The 14,167-nt window shown below is 40.1% G+C and overlaps 1 protein-coding gene across 3 annotated transcripts in view; it reads left to right on the forward strand.

Annotated features, from left to right (window-relative positions):
* The first annotated feature begins 6,838 nt into the window (after positions 1 to 6,838).
* The window catches only part of LOC106877403 (uncharacterized), a 48,049-nt gene continuing 40,720 nt past the window's right edge, over positions 6,839 to 14,167 (forward strand). The window contains exons 1-2 of one of the 3 annotated variants that reach the window (XM_089349205.1): positions 6,839 to 6,957; positions 10,625 to 14,167. The exon at positions 10,625 to 14,167 is cut by the window's right edge and continues 1,405 nt beyond it. In XM_089349205.1, the coding sequence (XP_089205331.1) occupies positions 10,708 to 12,675 (1,968 nt within the window). In that variant the 5' untranslated portion in view covers positions 6,839 to 6,957; positions 10,625 to 10,707 and the 3' untranslated portion in view covers positions 12,676 to 14,167. Of the gene's footprint in view, positions 8,777 to 10,624 lie in introns of all 3 variants that reach the window. The other 2 variants (XM_052966344.2, XM_089349204.1) reach the window with 2 other exon arrangements.

Raw genomic sequence — 14,167 nt, forward strand, 5'->3', positions numbered from 1 at the left:
GCAGTTCTTGCTGGAAGAAATGTTGTCGCTTGAAAAGCAGCCCAGGCCTGTTACCTTATTTCCATCGTTCCAGCCTTCCGACTCAATTGTTTCCCTTCTGCATTTAACTCTCTAATGGCATCCTACTTTCTGCTTGTGCGGACCTCAATGTTAGCTGTTGCTATTTGATGGTCTCTAGAGTCTCTGTTACTACATGGCTTCTTTTATTTGTGTCACCACAAATTTTTCCCAAAGGTTACTGAAGGCGATTCGTATGATGTTATTGGATGCAATCAGAGCACAAAGTGTCTATGTCAGAAGTCTTCTTACATCAGACATAGATCAGCATGACCAAATCTCAATTAACCTGATGTTTGCTGTTTACAAAACGTAAGATCTGATACAGTCAATGTATGGAGAAACTTTAAATGATTTTCGCATAGTCACCTAAACGACAGCATCAAAATACAGTGTGTTGTGAGTTATTCAGGGGGACATCTTATGACATCGTTCAACTGTCTGTGGTAAAGAAACTGATCCCAAACTGATCCCTGATCAAAATGCATATGATAGAGTGGACCGATTAACCACTGCAAAGAAACCCCGAATTATTTTCGTACGTTTAACTGAAAGAACGGACCAAACGTTTGTTATCTTTATCTTAAGTGAAATCAGAAGTCAATTAAAAAAACTGCTAACTCACGGATAGCTGCAGTAGATTAAACAGGTAGAAGAACTAATCATTCCTTGTTGAAATTTCCTTTAAGTATAAAAATCCTCAGATGCACCTGGCTGTTACATTACCAGAGACTTAAGCGATAGTTAACAGGTTATGTATGATAAATACACAATGGCCCTTAACTGGTGAATATACTACCAACGTATTGCCTCAAATTAGTCATAGTCAAACCCCAACTAATATTTACTCAAAGTAACCGCCCTCAGCTTCTATCACGGACTCAAGACGGCTCCGAATTTGATGCATACATTCCTCGATGTATCCCTGGAAAGATCGTCGAACAACTTCTTGATCTTGGCTACAGAGCATTGAGTAGCAGTCATGATGTTAGCATTTTCATACCAGTGCAAATTATCTCGATACCTTTTCCGATATTCTGATGGTCTTCAGTCCTCCAGTCCTCCATATATATATATATATATATATATATATATATATATATATATAAGTATATAAGTTCAGAATTCAAGGGCATCATGTCCTTAAATAGTAAAGCATCAGGGTTGGGTCAGTGAAATCGCTATCGCATACAAATCATAATTTGAGGAACATATACCTACATACCGAAGTAAACCCAGATTTATATCCTATTTGCATGTACAATCACAAGCGGCCGACTGGATATACCACGAGTATCGAGGCACTGACATTGCACCAATTGCACTGCACTCAATAGACTCTAGATCCATGGTAATTGCAGGTTCTTAGTAGGGTGAATAATAAATAAATAACAACAGATGGATTGTGGTTCACTCACTACAGCTGTTTCAAACGTGTTTTTATTGATGAATAGAATTATTACATCATGCGAAAAAACCCAATTTTCATCAGGTGAATATATGTACGAATTAAACATCTATAAAAACAACACGTCAGAAACAGCTGTAGTGAGTGCTGGACAAACTCTTAAGATCAGTGAATACACTGCCGAAAAGGACTCTTTGCAGACTGATATATTCGACTATTTTTCATTATAGATTCATAATTGGCAAATAGAAAAAGATACACGAAAATCTAAAAGAATGTTTAACATTTAATGCACAAAATTTGCATTGTTTGAGAATGAGCAATATTTCGACTGGTCAAAAATTTAAGACCATGGTAAATAAAAAGATTAAATCTGATGTAAACTATAAAAATTCTAGCATTTATGTTCAAGCTTTCTTGTTTGTCAACAACTGCCGGTCATTCCTTGTCTATTTCCCAACAACAAGAGGCAAAGCTAAAATGTTGATGGATCTTGAACGTAGTAGAATTGTAGGGCTCCAGACGCAAGGTTTTTTCTCAACGTGCAGTCTCCAGTGAAACTGGCCGCAATCACCATTACGAACTTCTTAAAAGACCCTGAGGCATATTTATAAAAAAAATCGACCGGCCGACCAAAGGAAATGTCATCAGCGTTGAACAGATGGATTAGACGGTAAGTTAGCAATGACAGTAGTCGATCACCACGGACGCGGTATGCAGCTCAAGGACGATAAGACGGCATTTGAGAGAAAGAGGCTTTAAAAATCATAAACGTCTTCAAAGATCCTGTCTTCTTCCACGCCACAAAACTAACTACTCGTTTAGAATTTGTTCAGAATCAACAGACCTGGGACGATCAAAACTGGAAGAAAGTTTTATTCTGAAATGAGAAGAAATTCAGTCTTGATAGTCCTGGTAATTTTCAACGATATTGACATGCAAAACATATTTCACCGGAGACTTTTTCAGCGAGGCACAGTGATAGAAGCTCTATCATGGTGTGGGGTGCTTTCTCGTACAGTGGAACTATGCAACTTCAGGTTATGCAGGGGCGTCAAACAACAGTTGGTTATGTTGGCGTATTGGAGTGGCCATCACTTGACTGAAGGCCCTCGTTTGTGTGGAGAAGACTGGATTTATCAACAGAATAATGTTACAATCCATAATGCTCGCAGGCCAAAGGATTTCATCCAGCACAAATAACGTTCATCTTTTGAAACATCCTTCATGTTCTCCTGACCTAAACACCATCGAAAATCTTTGGGGATGGATGGCGAGAGACATTTACAAAAATGGAACGTAATTTGAGACTGGATGCTCTTCGCCAGGCAGACGTCACCTCGTGGCGTAACATTCCGGAAACCTCCTGCAAACACTTGTGTCGAGTATGCCATAGCGAATTTTCTAAGTTATTCGCTGGAATGGTAGAGCTATTAACTATTGATATCCCTTGTTTACTATTTATTCATTGTTTTCGTTTGTTGTCATGGTGTTAAAAATTTGACATGGCAAAATATTGTTAGTTTTCATACGACGCATACTTTGTGCCTTAAATGTTAAACATTCGTTTAAGTTTTTGTATATCTTTTCTAGTGGTCAATAATGAATCTATAATGAAAAATAGTCGAATATATTGGTCTTCAAGGAGCTCATCGTCGAAACAAAACTCCGGAAGAAAACCAAAACTTTCAGATAGGGATCGTCGGACTCTTATGCGAATTGTTAGAAAGGATCACAAAAGTAGAGCTCCCAGAATTACTGCAGAGCTTAATGACCACCTCGAGAACCAAGTTTCCACAAAAACTGTTCACCGGGAGCTGCACAAAGCCAGATTTCACGGGAGAGCTGCAATCAGAAAACCACTACTTTCAAAAACAAACATTGCAAAGCATTTAGAGTGGAGTAAAAACTTACAGAATTGGTCCCTAGAGCAGTGGAAGAATGTTATTTTCTCGGACGAGTCATCCTTTACCTTATTTCCGACTACCGGCCGAGTATACGCGTGGAGACAGGCAAAAAAAGTATTTGACCCAGACTGTCTTCTTCCAACCGTTAAACATGGAGGAAGATCTGTGATGATCTGGGGTGGGGGCGGTCTATATCTTGGAAATCCGCCGGCCCAGTGGTTTCCCTTCATGGCAGAATTAATAGTCAAGACTATTTAAGCATTCTATCTGATCAAATTCATCCTTTGGCTGCGGAACTGTTTCCGGAGGGAAATGCAATCTTTCAGGATGATAATGCACCAATTCACACAGCTAAAGTTATTACTGAATGGCACGAGGAACATTCTAGTGAAGTTGAACATCTTATCTGGCCACCACAGTCCCAAGATCTCAATATTATTGAACATTTATGGTGCATTTTAGAAAAACAAGTAAGGAGTCGATATCCTCCACCATCATCACTAGAAGAACTGGAGACAGTTTTAGCTGAAGAATGGACAAAAATTCCTTTGTAAACAATTCAAATTTTGTACGAAACCATACCTCGTAGATTTCAAGCTGTAATTACTGCCAAAGGCGGTCCTATCCTTATTAAAATAAAGTTGTTTGAAATTTTAAGGTGTTTCCATTATTTTGTCCAGCCCCTGAATATATATATATATATATCATAAATATAAGGGATTAGCAATTGAGTTGCTTCTCCAACATACTGAAAATTCAGAAACAGCAGTCAAAGAACTACTAATTCTAAACTACAAATTTTTCTCTAAAACGGATGGCGATATTTATGGCACACATAGAACAAAAAACCGGAGGGAAAAGCACAAACAAAACAAGCCTTTAGTTAATTGGGTGTGTGTGTGTGTGTGTGTGTGTGTGTGTGTATGTGTGTGTGTGTGTGTTTGTCCCACTTGACAACCGGTGTTGGTGTGTTTACGTCCTCGTAACTTGGCGGTTCTGCAAAAGAGACTGATAGAATAAGTACTAGGTTTTAAAAATAAAACCTAAAATCATTAAAGGCGGTGCTCCAGCATGGCCGCAGTCAAATGTCTGAAACAAGTAAAAGAATAAAGAGTATAACCCACAAGAGTAAAAAAGAGTGACAGAGACAGACTGAAACCGGTACTAAAATGCTCTTCATGATAAAATTCTTTTAGCATTTTCTATCTTGTCTTATTTTCCTTATACATATCAACTCGTGTGTTCCTTTTCAACCTTCTACATATGTATATATATATATGTGTGTGTGTGTGTATGTGTGTGTGTGTGTGTGTGTGTGTGTGTGTGTGTGTGTGTGTGTGTGTGTGTGTGTATCTACTACATATGTGGGAAATTTTGTCTGTGGGAGCGTTTGTTTGCGGAGTTGTTAGCTAACTCCTACATTAATTTTGATGAAACTTGATGCGTGAGTAGAACTCGTGTTTGGAAACCTCATGGCATACTCAGATTGTTGAAAGAAATCGATAATAGGGCCCCTGGAAGGGATCCTTATATATAACTAATATATTTTAACAGCCAAGGGAAATAACCAATTCATTTTCCTATGTTATTTGGTAAAGTCAAATTGAGTATGCTTATTTCTCAGTATTTGAACCGTTAGAGTTATTTTCGCAATTTATCTAGTGCAACCCTTAAACAAGTAAATAGTATTTTTCTAAACAATAGATCCACTTATTTCGGTTAGTGACTTATTAACAAATATACCAACACTAGTGCCCCTGAGGGTAATATTCTCTGGGAAAAGCCCTTTTTCAGAGTTATTTACTTTGAATCATTATTATTTCATATCTGATTAGCCTGTTATTACGGAACATGCTTCACGATTTTAGTATGCATATCTTACTGGTATTTCCTCCTAAGCTCTATATACTCTGGGAATTCTTACTATCGGGTAACTAATTTCATGTTATTAGATAACTGACTTCACAATATGGGTATTCATAACTTATTGAGAATTACTAAAAACACGACCGTGTGTAAGGCAGTTCGGTATTCTCTGTAAATGCACAAAAACAGTTTTAAGGGCTACATACTTTGTATTGTTGTTATTGGATTAGTGAAACAGTTATGAGAACGGAACTAAGGGATAAGCCCCACTTTTCCAGGGATTATCGGGTACCTCAGCTACTATATATATATATATATACACCGGAGTAAGCACATGAAATGTGCAACAAGGTGGAAAAAAGAGTACTCAAATACCAGAGGTAGAGTAATATGCTTTATTTAAAAGCAGCAGAAATATAACAAAAAAAACGTTACTCTGAGTTTCACGTTCCCGATGAACGGGAACGTGAAACTCAGAGTAACGGTTTTTTGTTATATTTTTGCTGCTTTTAAATAAAGTATATATATATATATATATATATATATATATATATATGCATATACATATATATATATATATGTATATATGTATATATATGTATATGTGTGCATATATATATATGTGTGTGTGTGTGTGTGTGTGTGTGTGTGCATACACATATACATATTAAAGTTAGATACGCTGGTTTGGGCCAACAAGTTTTTGTGATCTGACGATACGCCATAAAACCTTTTATGGACGGGAAACCTATATATATATATATATATATACATATATATATATATATATATATACATATATATATATATATATATATATATATATATATATATATGTACACACGCACACGCTCGCACGCGCGCACGCACACACGCACACACAAATTACCAGGTGCAGAAGTTGCTGTGTGGTAAGTTGCTCGCTTACCAACCACATGGTTCAGGGTTCAGTCCCACTGCGTGGCACCTTGGGCAAATGTCTTCTACTATAGCTTCAGGCCGACCAAAGCCTTGTGAGTGGATTTGGTAGACGGAAACTGATAGAAGCCCGCCGTATATATATATGTGTGTGTGTGTGTGTGTGTATGTATGTATATGTGTTTGTGTGTCTGTGTTTGTCCCCCCCCCCCACTATCGCTTGACAACCGATGCTGGTGTGTTTACGTCCCCGTCACCTAGCAGATCGGCAAAAGACACCGATAGAATAAGTACTAGGTTTACAAAGAATAAGTCCGGGGGTCGATTTATTCGACTAAAGGCGGTGCTCCAGCATGGCCGCAGTCAAATGATTGAAACAAGTAAAAGAATAAAAGAAAAACTCCGTAATACAACCATACATACATACATATATATATGTGTGTGTGTGCGTGTATGTATGTATGTACTACATACATACAGGAAGACCTATACACTATGTTATATGTGTTTACACGTTTGTGTGAGCGTGTGCATAACTACCAACTGGGGATACAAGAATATATCATGTGTTAATGATATGTACCTATCTCTTCATGTCTTTTTAATGAGAGGCAAATGTAGCTTTCATTTATATCAGAGCGCCAAATATGTAGTGTCAACACCAGTCCTGATGATGTCATAACAATTGTTAGTATTATTTGATAGTCGTCGATCGCCATCGTATCTTATTCAAATTTGACTTCTTTCAAGAAGGGGAGAAAGCTACCTACGTATAGTGAGTGAGAAAGCTACCTACGTATAGTGAGTGAGAAAGCATATTTTCTTTATTATAGGCCTAAATCTTTAAATATAGAAGGGACAACACAAGCATAGTGAAAGAATCCTTATAGGTGACAGCTGCGTGCTTGCCAAGAGTATGTGCACGAACCGCGAAGAATCACGTGTAGTGAATTCATGGCCCGCTTTAAACCCGGGCCTTCTTGGCTTTGAAGGTAGTAGTAGAGGTATTTTTGTTAACGGTAAGTCGTGGTGGTAGTGGTCATGACTGGTGAGGATGACGTTGGTGTGTTTGTGGAGGTTGTGTGGGAGCGGTATTGTTAGTTATAGTTGTTTAATCCCAGTTCCTTCAACCTATGATCAAAAAAGCATTCCAGCTGTGTCCGTACAGATATTTAAGAGTTTTGTTTTTTTAGTTCTTTATTATGCACCCATAACTATATTATCTAATGTGTACAGATATTGCTAAATTTCTTCCAACCATTTGAATGAAGTATTTCAAATTTTCAGATTATTTTTTTTTTACATGTAATCTTGATGTAGTTTTTTTCCTTCTTTCTTTTTGCGTACTGATAACAAAAACCCACATTCTTTTCTCAAGAAATTAATAATCCTTTCTATTATAGGCACACGGTCTGAAATTTTAGGGAAAGAGACTAGTCGATTACATCGATCCCAGTGCTAGACTGGTACTTGCTTTATCGACCCCAAAAGGATGAAAGGCGAAGTCGTCCTCGGCGGAATTTGAACATGCCGAACGGCATATCTAGTGGCATTTCGTCCGGTGTTCTAACAATTCTGCCGCCTTTCTAGAAAATTGCTAATGAAGTAGTTACAAGCATTTAAAGTTATGCGATTTTAGGTAATCTGGTGAAAACTTGGAATAAATTTAGTAAGATCCATTTGTGTATTTTGAGGAGAGATTCAGCTGCTATTTCTAGCAAGTTGATTCGGTCCAGATGGACTATATGTAATCTGAACCTTTCCCCCCTTATTTTTTGTTTTTGTTTTTACGGAATCCCACGTTTTAGGCTATGGAGATTCCGATTCTGAAAAAAATTTTTCAAAAACCTCAATTTCAAAATTTCGATTCCCCCCCCCCCCGGTTTTTATATAGATCCACAGGGTAAACCTAACCCTAACTCAAACCCTAACCCTAACCCTAACCCTGACCCTGACCGTAACCCTGACCCTAAACCTAACCCTAACACTAGTTTTGTGAGATTTGGCTGTTATTTCTAGCATGTAAATAGCCTGCTTGGTGGGGGGGGGGGGATTGAAATTTTTCAAACAATTTTTTTTCAGAATTGGAATCTCCATAGCCTAAAACGTGGGATTCCGTAAAAAAAAATAATAAATAAGGGGGGGGGGTTCAGATTACATATAGTCCGTCTCTACCGTTGATTCTATAAAGAAGTGCTCCTCGGGACGTTGGTGGGGAATGGAATGCCCTAATTTTCAAAAATGTTTTCAATTTTTATTCTGTGTATAAATCATCTGTTTTGGCATTCCTCATATCGAGGAATTATGAGCGAGTAGTCTTTTCATGGCGTTCAACCTGTCGGCAGTAATTCTTTTGTGGTATATTTAATTTTGTTGAATCGTAACGAGGCAGGGAAGAGCGTAGATTTTGTGTCAGTAAAAGAAAACAGGGTCGATAGTTTTAAAAAAGATGTTAGAGGCTCCCTCGCTGGTTTGTTGATGATATTGATAATGATGATTATGCGGCTGATGATAGTGATGGCTATTGTTGGTGACAGTGGTAGGAGAAAGGAAGTGCGGTAGTGTTGTTACCGTCAATACTGCTGATATTCACTGTTGTTGTTGATGATGATTAGTCCAGGTAAGCCCAGATTGAATATTCCAGCAATGACCGTCACGTCTTTTTTGTATATTGTTGTGGAATAAGTCCCTCAGGATGTGAGTGGAGCTACATCTGGCTGTTATTTTTAGCAGGCTGAACGGTTGAATAAAGGCTCTCGATGGGTCATATTGTTTGTGATTTTTTTCTTCTTTTAGCGCTGTTATAGTTTAACTTCAACCCTGACTGAACAGATCTATAATCAAAGGCCTTCCAACTAGGTCCGTCGCGAATGATCGAAAGTGTTGTATATATGCTAGAAGTAGCAATCAAATCTCCCTCAAATTAATCTTTCGTTATCACTACACAATGTTGATGTATATGATACTTGTGTGTGTTATTGCTGTTTATGTTATTTAGCCAGAATTCAGCCCTAATTAGACAGACCTATAACGAAAGCTTTGACCGTCTTGTCTTTTTCTACAGTTAAGATTCTATTGACCAATATTGTGAATCCTTCCTGTTTTAAGACAATAGAATGTAGTAGGAGATAATTTGACTGTTGTTTCTAGCAGGTCAGACGATCGTATAGAAGGGCGCCTTAACGGTATAGATTGCTGTTTGTGCTGTTATTAATATAAATTTAACCCTAACCCTAACCCCTGATTAAATAGACGTGATAAAAAATATTTCAGCCGTGATCACCCCTTCTTTTCTCTTGATCAGCGAAGTCAGTACATCATAAAATGTGTCTCCTTTTTTTAAAGACAATACGATATATTTTGAGGGAGATTTGGCTGCTATTAATATCATTTCGAGAAACTACGTGTTGTTACCACCGTTCTCATTTATTTATTGCTTTTCTTAAGTGTGACCATCCCATCTTATTCATTTACATGGTGCAATGAGTCTTTTCTATTTTTTTTTTTTAGACAGTGGGGTATAATTTAAAAGATATTTGGTTTCTAGGATATATTTCAAAACGGGGGCACCAATTTTCATTTATGTTTTATGTAGTGTTTTTGGTACCGAAAGACTTTCAAACTTCGTATACTTATCTATTTTGTGTTATAGAACAGAAAAAAATTTTTGTATTTGAATTTATTTCATGTAAAAAAATTGTCTTATTTCGATAATTTCTACTAATCACTGACGTCTATTCAGTTGAAAACAGTTAGCGCTGTAACGGTGTATATCGTATTAATCCCCTAACCCTAACCCTAACCCTAACTAGACTGTTAACCGTAACCCTAACCCTAACCCTAAAACTAACCCTAACTCTAGAATCCGAACTCTAAAATTGTTACACACATAGATACGCACAGCGTAATTTATTGTATAAACAATATATGCGTATAAATTACGATTAAACCGGATGAAATATGTCACAGGGAATAACATTTGTATGACCGCCCAGCAGTAACTCTATTCAGCTGAATAGACGTCAGTGATTGGTTGAAATTACAGAAATACGACAACTTTAACATGGAATAACTTGCGATGTACGTTTTTTTGTTAAGAAGACTAAGAGTAAAAGATGTTTTATATGACACATTCTACCAGTGTCCCAAGTTTCAAAGTGTTTCGTTAAGAAAATACTGGTGCCCCCGTTTTGAAATAGATCCGGTTTCTATTTCTAGCATATCGGGCGTAATCTGAGGGAGATTTCTCCACTATTAACAGCAGGTCGAGAGACTACGTGTTGTTATAATTTAATTTTAGCTTTTCTTTAATCCGAGACTTTCCAAGTGTGACCATTTCATTTACCTATATGATGTAATAAGTCTTTCCTTTCCTTTCTTTCTTTCTCATTAATAATTATTATTGTTATTATTATTATTATTATTATTATTATTATTATTATTATTATTATTATTATTATTATTTCAGGGTCGATAAAATGCGTACCAGCTGAGCATTGGGGTCGATGTAATCGACTATCCCCCTCCTCCAAAATTTCAGGCCTTGTGCCTATGGTAGAAAGGATGCTCGTGCCGACATACCTTGGTCGGCGCGTAACAAAAATAAACCTAGATCAAGTGCCGCCAGAACTGAACATCTCCTGGCTAGTAGCAGCTGTACTCTTCGACATTGAAGAGACTGCCACTATTCTGGAGGTGCATAGAATGAAAGAGAAAAACTGGTCGGGTATGGGAATGCAACTCCTTGTTCAAATTGAACAAGATAGCATAAATGCCATACCCGACGCAATAAACTTGCCGGATGGCAGTAGGATACACGTTGCTGTAGAGGGGCACAGACCAAAGTGCTACCTCTGCAGCAGCGAACAACATCTAAAAAAAGACTGCCCCTTCAACAAGCAAAGATTGGAGGCAGACAAAAAAAGAAAATTCCTGCAGCAGCACCAACAACAACAACAACCAAAAGCCTCCACACCACCAACACCATCACCACCAACACCACGAAAAGCAACACCACCATCTCCAGCCATCACCAAACCAACACCAGCACCAACACCAAGAACCTCCACACCAAAGAAGAAAACAACAGAACCAACAACAACAGAACCAGCAACAACAACAACAACAGAAATTGTAAAAGAATTTTCGCCAGACCCTAAGGACATTCCCTTTCTATATCAGATCAGCTCGGATTGTGTGAGCACTGATAGTGAGAAAGGGGAGTGGCACACTGTGCCACCAAAGAAAAAACGGAGAAGTAAAACAAAAGAAACAAGTGACAAAGAGGGGAGGCGCGAAAAAGGTGAGCTTCCCAACATCATCATCAACAACAACAACAACACACACTCCCAACAAATAGCAACACCTTCTCCACCGCAAACACCAGCATTCACACACGCCACAAACGTAACGGCTATTAACACCAAAAATGAACATCTACTAAACTTTTTAAAAAACAGTACAAATACAAATATCTCAAACTTCAATATACCCCTACACAACACACCACCAGCACACATACTCACACCAAAGATAAGCGAAGAAAACTACAATAAAATAAAAGAAAAGTTTCCGAATGATGTTGGGTCGCCAGGGAGAAGTTTCTCCCAAAAACTTTATCGAAAATTAGTGGAAGCACCTACACGAAACATAGGGGAGCCACCCCACCAGAAAACAGTAAGTAGAGCTTTTTCTCCTCTAATACTTCCCTTTTTTTTAAAAAAAAAAAAGAACATGGTAATTCTCAGAATTGGAAGTATAAATGTGAGAGGCCTCGGGTCGCCTTGGAAACAAGGTCACCTGTTGAACGACCTGAGGTCTTACAGTGTAGATGTAGCAGCCATTAGCGAAACCAGGCTCTCCAACCCGCAGGAACTCGCAGCCCTTTTCGGCGGATACGAGATTTTTCTATCTCCGTGTCGGCCGGGAGTGGGCGGTGGGGGTACTGCGGTGCTATTTCGGAAAGGCCTGGATTTGAAAATAAAGGCAGTCTCCCTGGATCCAGAAGGTAAGTTGGTGGTCCTAGACGTCAATAGTAGTGACGGCGCTGCCTTCAGACTGCTGGCTGCCTACGCTTCGACAGGAGCAGGGCAGTCGGATTATTTCAAACGTCTGGAGGTTTTCCTGGGTACTTCTCGCACTTTAGTGTTAGTTGGGGATTGGAACGCTGTCTTAGACGAACGTATCGATAGGGTGGGTGCGAGAGCATCTGATAAGAGAGTGGGGTGCAAGAGCCTCGCCAACCTGCTCAGACGCTTTCAGCTGTCCAACAGGTATCGACTAGACAACCTGAATGTGCCAATGTGGACTTGGACTAATTGCATCGGGTCGTCTAGATCGTACTTAGATAGAGTTTTCTGTAGGCCAGCGGATAAGGATAGCATAGGGTGTCCACAATTCAACATAGTCGGCTACACGGACCACAAATTCGTGATCTGTACGGTCGACTTAGATAGGCTCCATAGACAAGGTCCCGGTTACTGGAAGCTAAATGCGTCGTTAACGGCGTGCAAAGCGTAGAGACCGGATTAGTTTATTAGTTAAGAGGGCTTTAACCGGGGCAATCATCAATAACAACTGGTGGTTCGCCCTGAAGCGGGCAGTTAGAGCAGAATCGATTGGGTTTAGTAAGACTCTAGCTGTAGAACGTAAGAAAACAGAGCGGGATTTAGTTAACAAACTAGACGAGGTTCTTAGGACGGGCATCGCAACCGACGTGTTGTCAGCGAGGTTGGCTCTCGATAAACACGAAGGCTGCGTTGTCAGAGCTAAGGCACGTTCAGTAAGCGGGGAGGGGACTAAGGCCGCTCGATGGGCCCGCGTGGCTGAGGCCGAAGTGTGGCAACAGAGCGACAATTTGGTCTTTGGTGGACCAGAACGACTGCGAGATTTCGGGACCGAAGCAGATGTGTGCGGCCTTTCAGCGGCACTTTGTTCGATTGTTCGGGACGAACGGTAGGACGGACGATGGGACAGACTTCGGTGTGTACCTGGACGGCCTACCGCGACTCTCGACCAGTGAAGCCGAGTGCTGTGAAGGACCCATATCTACCTGGGAAGTACAGGAAGCAATGAAAAGCTGCACGAGAGGTAGATTGCCGGGTTTGGATGGTCTGCCCTATGAGCTTTATACGTCAATGCCAGACTTGTTTGCGGGCGTCTTGGCAAACGTCTACTGCAACTGGCAACAAAACGGGAGAATTCCTGCATTTGTTTGTCGAGGAGTGGTGACTTTGCTAAGAAAGGACCCAAACAAGGGGGACATTATAGGGAACATTAGGCCCATCACTCTGCTCAATGCAGAGTTGAAGATTTTGGCCAAGGTGCTAGCCAAGAGATTGGCGCTTGTCATGGGCAAACTGATCGGCAAGGCGCAGACATGCGCCGTGCCGACCAGGTCTATCCACGACAACCTCCATCTCATGCGCTACATCGTAGAGAGGGTGGGTAACGAAGCTGGCTTTGATCAATTTAGATCAGTCTAAAGCCTTCGATAGGGTCGACCATCGATACCTGGCAGCTGTTCTCAAGGCAACTGGTTTCGGTCCGGTCTTCCGCGGGTGGATAGCTGCTTTATACAGCGGCATCTGCTCAGTCATACGGGTGAATGGCCATCTATCGGAACCGTTCAACATCTCGCGTTCGGTTCGCCAAGGATGTCCTCTCTCCTCCCTTCTGTATGTATTGACTCTCGAGCCATTACTGCGGAAGTTGGAGGCTTTGAGGGGTGTCCCGTGCGATCTGGGATGTGGGAAGAGCGTGTGTGCCTATGCTGACGACGTCACCGTGATGGTGTCGAGCCACAGGCATATTGACCTGATTGGCGAGACACTAAACGAGGATGAAGCGGTGACAGGTGCGAAAATTAACGCGGAAAAGTCAGTGGGCTTGCAACTGGGCACCTGGAGGGGCAAGTCCATGCCGTCCAACAGCGTCGTAGGGCGCTGGACAGACGGACCCGTTAAACTGTTGGGGTCTGGTTTGGTCCGGACCTCCAGGTGGCGAAAAACTG

The sequence above is a fragment of the Octopus bimaculoides genome, chromosome 3 (assembly GCF_046866305.1).
Source record: "Octopus bimaculoides isolate indiv1 chromosome 3, ASM4686630v1, whole genome shotgun sequence".
Taxonomy (NCBI): domain Eukaryota; kingdom Metazoa; phylum Mollusca; class Cephalopoda; order Octopoda; family Octopodidae; genus Octopus; species Octopus bimaculoides.